Source organism: Amblyomma mixtum, chromosome 6 (genome assembly GCF_055824585.1).
Source record: "Amblyomma mixtum isolate Tamu chromosome 6, ASM5582458v1, whole genome shotgun sequence".
In the NCBI taxonomy this organism is placed as follows: Eukaryota; Metazoa; Arthropoda; class Arachnida; order Ixodida; family Ixodidae; genus Amblyomma; species Amblyomma mixtum.
In genome coordinates, this window is record NC_143017.1 from 138,444,637 (window position 1) to 138,454,996 (window position 10,360).

Genomic DNA, 10,360 nt, shown 5'->3' on the forward strand with positions numbered 1-10,360 from the left:
TTATCCTATAACTGGGCTTTTTTTGTTCAAACATAAGTGCCTAATTTTTAATTACTATTTTTTCTTCTGTTTTTGCCTTTTTCAGAGTTTTCCATGACCACAGAAGGCAGTTTGCACCCGGTCGGCGCACCTGTAACCATCCAGACTGTGAATGTTGTCATCATTGTTGCTGCGGCTGCTGGAGTGTTCTTCCTCCTTGTGGTCGTGTTTGTCTGCTGCTGCTGGAAGAGGAAAGCCAGTAAAGGTGAGACACTAAAATGGGCCACACATTTTGACAGTTCTATTTATCCTCAATTCCATTTTAGCAGCCGTGCCATGGAGCTAAATGGGTGATTACTTTCTGCTATCTGGGAAGCAAGCAATTGCACTGCTGGTGAATGGTGCTCATATAAACTCTCTGTCGCAAATAACAATGTGGCACTCCACCTGCCTCCTATGTTTTAATTGAAACCAAGAAGCGGTAGGTATCAGCGAGGAAGGCTTCCAGTCGTCATGTTTATCAGCAAAGATGCAATGTTTTACAGCTAGTATTCACGGAATTTCATTTTATTAGGGTGGAATTGTTAGTAATACTACTCATGAAAGAGTGCCATTGTCATGGTTTTAGTTTGGTTATTTTTGGCTAGAACACATGGCATGAGCAGTAAGCCGGCTGTGAGGCTCTCTTGATTATGAGAAGCATTCATGTCATGTGTCATATGTGATTGCTTTTCTTTTTGCTTCTGGTGACATTGCTTTTTGTTTAATGCATATAGCATGATTAATTTGTGTGGTTATTTTTGTTGCATTGCAGTTAACAAGAAGGATTACGAGTCTGAAGTTCAAAAGTAAGTTGACTTTGGCACTTTATATGCGCTTTTGTATAGCTAAATTTTAAAAATATTTTCAGGAAGTGTTCGTGTACTCCTTTCTGCTAGACATCACTTTTCATAGCCTTCTGGGGCACTCACAGACCCAGTGATGTGGTGTGGATACCTTCCGGTATTACCCATGGCACCGGATTGTTGGAGAAAGAATCTCCGAATTGTGATATTGACATAGTCCGTGCATTTGACCATCAATACCGTTTTCTATAAATTCTTTGATGTTCGTGCCACTGGACACATAAGGCTTTTACTGCACTTGTAACATGCCCAGCATTATTCGCTTGTTTTTTTTTTTTTTAATCTGTACTTCTCAGATTTTTGGTTTGCGTGATGCAGTGTGGTTGAGGAGGCTACTTTATGCAACTTAGCTGTTGCAAATGCATGCAATATGGGCTGTGGACGTGCCATTCTAGTTAAAGACATCTTGCTGAGCCCTTCCTCATGCATAACTGCCATGACCCAGATTGAGCTATTGGGTTCTTGGCTTATTCTCTAAGACGTAAGAGTAGGTACTTCGTGTCACTAAAAAAGTGCCCCAAGCAAAACCGCAGTTGAAGTTATTAGCCAAGTCACCTGGCGTCTTTCTGGAAAGGTTGCAGCCTGCTATGTTGAATCCTTCTCTGATCGAAAGCCGTTCTTACAAGTTGTTGCTTTTGTGTGTTGCAGTGCCAGGCCAAAGGTTATTAGCGGCCCTTATTACCATGAAGAAGTGAGCAAGGGACTGGACACAAATGTTGATGACATGAGCAAGCACACCATCTATGCTGGCAGCATTGGCAGCTCCCCTCACATGGCTAATGGGCATGCAGGAAGCCAGATGGCGTCCAATGGTGAGAGAGCAAATTTGCTGAAGGCTTCCTTTCATATGTCCTTTAATTGGCCATAAAGTGCATTCTCACATTTGCATGCAAAGTAATGGACATTTTCTCTCAGCACTCGGGGTGATTCAGATCGCCCACATCATTGTTCTTACAAAAAGTGAAATGTTTCTGATTTCCACATTTTCGATTTTATATCTATCTACCTTATTGCACTGTATTTTGTGAACACTTCTTTTATCATATGAAATGCCTTGTATAGTATGCGAGTCTTCATCTCTTTGCCATCTCCCTAGGTAACGGTTGCACCGCTCACTTTATCAGTTAATTATCACCTTAGCCTTTTCCAATGGCAGTGCCGTTTTGTGTGCCAAAAAAAAGTGCGAGTCTAAAGCATTGTTATTTATTTGGTCTGATACCGAATATTATTGGTTCCTACTAGTTGTGGAAGTCAGGCATGCTGGGATGTTACAGGACACAAAGCATGCTGACTTGACTATGTGTCTTGTGGTTGGAAGCGTAAGCACTACACACGCATCAGTTTCTGTTGTGCTGATACTGTGCTAAAGTAAAGCTTGTATTTCACCTGTTTTAAGAAAGAGAGCATCACATTTCCACCATAGGCATAGCCAGGCATTTTTATTGTGTGTGAGGAAAGCAGTGTTTGCTGAGATGTAACTAGGCCTTGGAGGTGGTGAGGCAGTGAGGAAAGTGTTGCCTGCAAGGACTTATCAACACAATGCTTCCTTTTGTGTTGCTAACACCCTGTTAACACCCATGCTAACACCCACTTGTGTTAGCTGTTGTAGTAGGATACAACTCAAGAAAGGAGCAGCAGATGTCCCTCAAAGGAGGCCCGCTAGTCAATGGCACTGACCTCTTCTCATGACGTCTTGAATAATCCTCTTGTATCTGCTAGTGTGACATCCTGGGGTGTGGGAGATGAAAGGGGAATAACCATGGCTTAATTGTATTATTTACAGTGTCATGAAAATCGGTCCATGACATTGGCTGAAGGGCCTCTCTTGAGGGGCGTCTGGTGCTTTGTTCTTGAGTTGTACCCAACTGTAGTATTTTATTCGCCACTGGGTACATTGGAGATCCGAATGAGAAGGAAAGGGAACTCAGGCAGCTTCAAATTGAGACAAGTCGCTCTCGAAGAGTCATCCATCATGCTCAGAAGCGTTCTTTCTATTGCAGGCATGCTTTATGGGTCTGCAGACATGTTGGACGGGGTGCACAGTGGCAGTGGCAGCGATGGTGCTGGTGACCTCTGGGTAAAAGGAGGCCAAGGAGAGATGTCCACCCCACCAGAGACTTCATATCAGCCCTATGATGCTCGCCTGCCGTCCGGGTACTACTACCCCGATGATTACCAGGGCCTCAATGAGGATGTCATGAACCTCAAGAACAGGGAACACCTGCGTGAGTTTACAAATCCTCATAAATTTCTTGCTTTGTAAGAACGGGCAATTATAAATGACTTTCTGCTGCAAGGAGCGTTCTTCACTAATGAACCACTGAAATCAGCAGATTAAGCATATGTGTTGCCTTTAGTCAGCCGTTTCTAAAAAAGGCCACTGCTTAAACGATAAACTGAATATACCCTGGAAAGTTTGCGCTGATTGCTGTGCACCAAGATTTGCAACCACCTTTTCTAGATTATCACCTGTTTTTTGGTTTTGTTTTGCAGACTCTCCATACTACGATGTCAGCGGCCTTCCAGACCCCTACGCCACCATGGGCGATGAAGACAAAAACCCACAGATCTCCCTGTCCTTCGACGAAAGCCTCGAATCTGGTTACTCCACTCCAAACTCCAGGAACCGACGCATTGTGAGGGAGATAATTGTGTGAGAGTCTGCGCTGCGCAAAGGACAGCCTCGTTGCGGCTGAGCATGTGCTGACACAGGAAGCATGCAGAATCAGTGGAGTGTGGTGGCTGATGCTCTGACTGACTCTGGACTTGATGTGCCTGGAAAACTACCCGGTCTGTGTGTGCGTGTGTGCGTGTGTGTGTGTGGCTGTGTGGCAAAAACTGCTGTCCAGCAGCAAGACTGCTTCAAGAGCCAAGGACTAGAGCCAACTGTGTCTAAAGGGCAGTCAAGAGACATTCATGCTCTCAGCACATCTGGAAAGCAGTGCGAAAGATGTTCTTCGTGCTTCAACATTTCCATGTGTGTGTCACCAGCCGTCAAGGAGACTCAAGTGCAAGAGCTATCAGCGATGTGTGACTTGCAAAGTTTTGGGCTATGATAGCAGTTCATGACGAAGTGCCCTGTGTGTCTCATCTCTTTCTTGTCTCGTCTCCACACTGTTTCTGCCATGTGCTGGGCTAGTTAGGTTTATTTTGATTTAGGGGGAGCCAGTTTGGATGATTAAGCCTGAGCAGTTTAGAGAGCAGCACAGGACACAAAAGCCCCCCATCCCCCCAAATGGAATCAGTAGTGTGTGGCGTGCTCAACCCACTCCCAATACTAGATTTGCAGTTGTTGAGTTTGAACGATGTGCCGTCTTTCCACCGTTGCAACTGTTTTTTGAGCGCAGGAGCACAGGAGGCGCACAAAGCACAGCTTGTCTGCAATACACTGGCTTGAATTCTCCCCGCGCCTTCTGCACTGCTTGTGTTTTTGCTCAAAGCGGATGTTATTTGTTCCTTTGGTAACTTTTGTTTTATTAAGTTTCTTGACTCGGAGTCACTTTGTGTTGTAATGCATTTAGAGTGCTGTATGTGCCCGCTTCAAAAGCGCTTTGGGCACACAAGTACAGGAGCACAGAGGACTCACTAGGACCAGCTTGTCTGCAATAACCTGGTGTTAATTCTTGCTGTGCCTTTGGTATTCCTTGTGTTTGTACTCAAAGTGCATGTTATTTGTGCCTTCCAGTGACTTTTGTTCTCCTAGTTTCCTGATTGTGAGTGTCGTGTTTTATATTTGCATTTATTTAGAGTGTTACATGTGCTGTTTCAAGTGTTCTTTGAGGGCGGGAGCACAGGAGGCATACAAGGCCAGGCTTGTCTGCAATAAAGTGGTGTTAATCCTCCCTGCGCCTTCAGTGCTCCTTGCGTTTGCGCTCAAAGAGTGTGTTATTTGTGCTTTCCAGCTACTTCTGTTTTCCTTTCTGAGCAACTTTTTTTTTTATGATTACATTTAGGGCGTCGTGTTAATGGAGATATGCGACAGTGCTTTTTGTGCACATTTTTTTGGGGGCCAAACGTTGATTGCTCTACATTTTTGCCAGCTTGTGCACAGTGTTCTTTGCTATTCAAAGGCCAATGCTGAAGGCTGAAAGGCTCTCAATGTATGCACCATTGGCATGAGTGTAAAACTTGTGAGCAGTTCGACTTGTGAGATTTTTAATAAGTTCAAGGCAATCACTCAAAGGCATAATTTACGAGACATCACGTTGCTTCCAGCGATCATCATCATTCTACAGTTTATTTGGTCATGAATTGATGAAACAGAAGGTTTTTAATTTTTTTTGCTGTGAAGAAAAATATTCGTCAAGGCCGCTACCTTGTTTTGCTTGCTCAAAAAATCACCATTTGAGGGATTGCTAGAGCTATCATTAAGCTTTTAATTAGTTGCTGCTCACCTTTTGTCCGAAGTTGGAACACTAGTGTTCACCATGTTCATTTCCTTGTTTGCTAAGCAGCTGTAGTTAAAGCTTGTGGTTTGTTTATTTGATTTATCATCATTATTAAGCTAACTGGCCTTGAACATTGCGTTTTAATACTCGTGCTTTTCATGGTGTGACATAATGTTAGACTGCACATTCATTTTGCAAGTAACAAAATCGTAGAGGTGCATTGTACAGGATGGGCTTTCATTTGTTGTCATACTCATAAGTAATTCATTCTCTATGCAGAGAGGCTCCCCAGTTGATAAAACAGGTGGTGCAAACAGTAAAATTGCCAACCACTACAGATTGGTTTTATCCAGCGGTGTATTTTCTTTTTACCAATTTCGGCACTAACTCTACTGACCTTTTCAGCCACTTAGGTCTAGCTTTTGAATAAACTTGAGAGCGCTGATGGCTCCGGCAGAACCTTGCATGTACAGATGCCCGTAGAAGTTTTTGGAATGCAAAAGGCACAGAAAGGTACATTTTGCCTCTGCTTGGAGGCACAGCCTGGCATTAAAGGGTGCAGTGTGCAGATATTGCACAAGGAATTCAGAACTCCCCTTTCGTTTTGTGGCTGTATACATAGACATCCAAGAAATTGAGTTTTTCGTGCCTTTCGTGCTCTGGAACCCTCTGTGGGCATTTGCACATAGTTTCTTCTCATGTGTTAAAGGTAAAGAAAAGATTTATTGCAGATAATTATGGCAAGACTGTAGCAGAAAGATCTCAAAGTGCACATTCTTGTCAATGCACAAGGTTCTAAATGGACTCCCTTGAGCTACCAGTCTTGCCTGCTGAGAGTCGCATTATATTCTTTGTGTAGAGATGTCAGTGTTGCCACGAAGGCTTCTGAGATACAGAAGCTCTTGCCATTATAAAAGTGTGCTTTACCATTTTGTTTCGTGCTGCCTTCATATAATTTATCAGCCCCTTGGAACTTTTGTAGAAAATATATGATAGGATTGCAGACTACTTAAACTTCAATTACAAGCACTTTAGGATCTAACCTGCTAAAGCCCATACAGTCTTAATACATAATATGACTGCCCTATTTCATGGAAAACTTTTTATGCCTCCGAAGCTTTGCACACACCAGGAAGTTCTGGCTAAGCACAGCAGAGTTATCCTCTGTCCTTCTTGCTATATTAAGGATGTTGTCCTCACTCAGATTGCAATCTACACTGTGTTCATCCATTTTTGTTTCTTTTGAATGGTTTGTAATCATGTTGAGTCACCTAGGTACTACTGGTCATAATTTGGGCAGCACCAAGGCAGCACTGACAGTATGCTCAGGAGAAGGCTTCACCTTCAAGCGTCTTGTGTTCCCAGTGTAGCCTGCTGGGTGTTGTGGTACTCACTGAAATTCAGTACACAGAGTCAAAGCGCATGCTTATGCTTTGTACTCTAGCGCTGTTGTAACATTGTGATGGTCTTCCTTCTGCTGCTGTTAGGTTCCTTGGTAATGTTCAAATCCTTGTCAGATGTACGCCATTACAGCACTAGCCTGGCTAGTGCATTTATTACTGTTTTTCCCCCCTCTACCTTTGTACATATAAGGACTCATTTATGTTCTTTGACAAGCTCATGGGAGTGTGTTGCTGATTTTACTTGTTGGATATCTAGAGTTTTGAAACTTGATGTGCACTTCTTATATTCACATGTGTACAAGGCACAAAATGGGTGCAGAAAAACATCATTGGAAAAATGCTGCAGGACCAGTGAATGACTGAAATGGATCTACAGACTGCTACCCTGATCATGGATTGTTCTAAGTGACCAAATAATACCAGCCTAAAAATTTTTGTTCACAAAGTCGGGAGCAAGTATCAATGTGCATGTAATGTTTATTATGCGACAAATGCTATGTTGCCCATAGAAATCACCTTTTAACTGCAGTCACAAAAACTCCAAATTCTGATTATTTGTACGGGAATAAAGTGCCACACACTGCCATACTTGGTGGAAATGAATGATACCGACAGAAAAAAGTTTATTTAAATATGTCACTCTGAATGAACTACTGGAGTTGCCCTTTAACCTGCAAATCTTGCCTTGTGTTGAAAGACACAAACCAGCGCAGTCGGTATTAAAGTGCCTTTGTTCCTTGCAGCTGTTGTGATGTTCCCTCAGCGTTATGTATTTTCACTGTAAATAAACATGCCATGCTTTGTGAAACCCAACATGGCTGGTGTCATACAATTGCACTGAGAGTGTGGGTGCATACATCTCAGGCCCTGAGAACATGAATCATCAACATTGGCTCAGCCTTGACCACTCTGCATGAGTCTGGCTCTACCAGTGGTATCCACAGCATGGTGCAGTAATTCTCAACAAGCTGTCAGTTTTTTTTTTTCTTTTTTCTTCATATGTGCCGTACAAGACTTAGAGAATTCAGACCTGAAGCTAAGTATTTGCTGTGATATCGCTTGCCTACCTTCACTTGAAGATTACTGCACTCTTTAACAACAGACACTAAAACAGAAGTGAAATGTTATAACCTCGTCTTCATCCTCCCCTCAGACCGCACTTGGCTTGGCCAACGCTACTCGGGAGAGTGCAGATAGATAGTACCGATGAGTGCAGTTAGTCCACCGCTAGTGCAGATGCTATTGGAGAAGTGTGGATATAATGGGAACGCAGCAAAACATATATTGCTGCAAGTTAGGAGGAGCGAGCTAAGTGCAGAAAAACGAGAGTAAGGTACTGATCGGATCTTGAATATAGCACCCCATACAACAAGCGTGAGGGAACCTGGCAACATCAGTATTCATAGCATTGGGATGTGTACTTTTTCCTTCTCCACAGAGAGCACTCTTTGACCATCAGTTATCGGCCCCTTGTGTTTGTTACATTACAGTGCATTAAAGTGTATTGAATTACGTTTGCCAATACACTGCGCGAAAAAGTGACACTTCAAATAGTGGACCGGTGCCACGCCAGCCGCCCGCACCGGTGCATCCACAGCTTTCTTTTCAGCAGGCTGTTCAATGGAATCTCGTTAATTCGAATTAGCTGAATCCGAACTTCCAAACTTATCAGAACTTATGCTTTGGGCTTGTTGCCATCTAGGTTTCCTTTAAGTTGAATTCCGCATAATCCAAACATTCAAGCTCGATCCCATCGAATCGGAATAATCGAGATTTGTCTGTTTCCTTTCACACTCTGTGGTTTCATTTCACCTTTCCACAGACCTCGGAGATACCATTTTTTTTTAGCTGTGGGCACAGCTATTTTGCAGGTGTTTGCAGGTGGACACCGCGTCACATCGTTTTGTGACTGACGCACAGGTGGAAGTTGATGACGATGACATGCAATTCACATTGGGACAGTGTGTGGCAGTTTAAGGGCGCGTTCACACTTGTCCAAAAATCCGGTGAGCGAAGCGGATCCGCTCGCCGCAAAAACTAGGACCTTTTTCTCATCTGTTGACGCCCGGGCGAGGCGGAACCGCCGCGCCGCTGCTGTTTCTCGCTTTTGCACACCATGTCGCCGCCCAAGGCGTACACAGATACAGTAAGAAAATAGCATAAAATTATGCTATCTACGTACTATAACCGTATGCATGCTTATGTACGCTGAACGCAGGCGCATTCCCACTTTTAGTTCAGCGTATATGCTAGCAGGGGTGCAAAAATAAACTCATCCTATAGTGGCGCTATCTGGTTGTCAGGACGGGAACCATTACTGTAAACAAACCGACTCTCCTATTAAGCCTAGAAGTGGCAGCATCGTCACTCTAAACAAAAAAAAAATACAGCATATTTATCACTTATACGTTTTCTAGGCGAAGTGAGACGAAACGAAAGACCGGTGCCCCATTTATGGCCAGTGAATGCACTGAAAAAGGCAGCTACAACGAGAATTCAGTTCGAAGTTAGGGGTCCGGCTTCGAAGGGCGCCGCCATGTGTGTAGCCGCGCGGCGGAAATCGTTTTTTTTCTCCTCCATGGTCTGGACCGATCGACCTCACCACACCGCTTTCCGCACCGGTCGGCGTCAAAAGCGGCCTAATCCGCTTCGCTCGCCGGATTTTTGGGCAAGTGTGAACAGGCCTTAACACGAGGCGCGCGATCGGGTTTGGCTATTTTCATGCAATAAAGAAAAAGGGCTGAGGCTTAACTTTGTTAAGCCTGGAGAATGCGAAGCATCATCGTGTCGCGTAATTTGGAGGCGCACAACCACAGCGACGGCGCGAGGTGGGCCCCCGTTTCTCCACTGTCGTGACGTCATCGTGTCACGTGGTGTGACGTCATGTATCAGGTGATTTGGAGGCGCACAACCATAGCAACGGCGCGAGGTGGGCCCCCGTTTTTCTACTGTCGTGACGTCATCGTGTCACGTGGTGTAACGTCATGTATCACGTGATTTGGAGGCGCATAACCACGGTGAAGGGCTGAAGTGGTAGCTAAAGTAGTATGCTTCGCATAAAAAGCCTACATGTGTGGGTGGTAGAGTTACTGTATATGCTACCAAAGGTCTAGTGGGTGGTAAAGCCCCTCAATGAAATAAAAGTAACGACATATCCTCCCTATTATGCCGGTGCTCCTTCTCTCGGCTCCTCCCGGGTGCCGACGGTGGCGGCACCTAAGCGGGGGGAAGCTGGCAGACGCTCCCAACGCTCTCCCTTTGGCGCGCTGTAGACCGCGCGTGCGTTTTCTGCCTTGGATTCGCTCAAAATGAGATCATGACATAGGAGATTAACAAATTAGTTACTCCGATAACTGACCCGAGCAGCTGTGCACTCCTTTATCGAAAGTTTTGTACTGCGATCGATTTGATTGCGGGCTACGGTGCAGCCTAGAATATCCTGAGAGTGTTGTTTCCCAGCGCTCTTGCTTTGGCATGCGATGGACCGCGCGCCCGTATCAATTGTTTGCATTTTCCGCCTTCGATTCAGCCGCAATGAGATCGTGGCACGGGAGATTAAAAAAATACAGTTAACAAAACAACTGCCCCGACCCAAGTTGCGCTGCTTTATCAGAACTTTTTGTACTGCGATCTCTTTGATTGCGGTGCACACGGTATAGGCACCCTGCACCCGCCAGGCACCGCC

The 10,360-nt window shown here is 44.6% G+C and overlaps 1 protein-coding gene across 1 annotated transcript in view; it reads left to right on the top strand.

The window, feature by feature from the left end:
- The window catches only part of LOC149340560 (cell adhesion molecule Dscam2-like), a 135,038-nt gene extending 127,550 nt beyond the window's left edge, over positions 1 to 7,488 (top strand). The window contains exons 11-15 of the mRNA XM_089549369.1: positions 86 to 244; positions 794 to 827; positions 1,533 to 1,696; positions 2,885 to 3,109; positions 3,378 to 7,488. Of these exons, the coding sequence (XP_089405495.1) occupies positions 86 to 244; positions 794 to 827; positions 1,533 to 1,696; positions 2,885 to 3,109; positions 3,378 to 3,541 (746 nt within the window). The 3' untranslated portion in view covers positions 3,542 to 7,488. The remainder of the gene's footprint in view (positions 1 to 85; positions 245 to 793; positions 828 to 1,532; positions 1,697 to 2,884; positions 3,110 to 3,377) is intronic.
- The last annotated feature ends 2,872 nt before the right edge of the window (positions 7,489 to 10,360 follow it).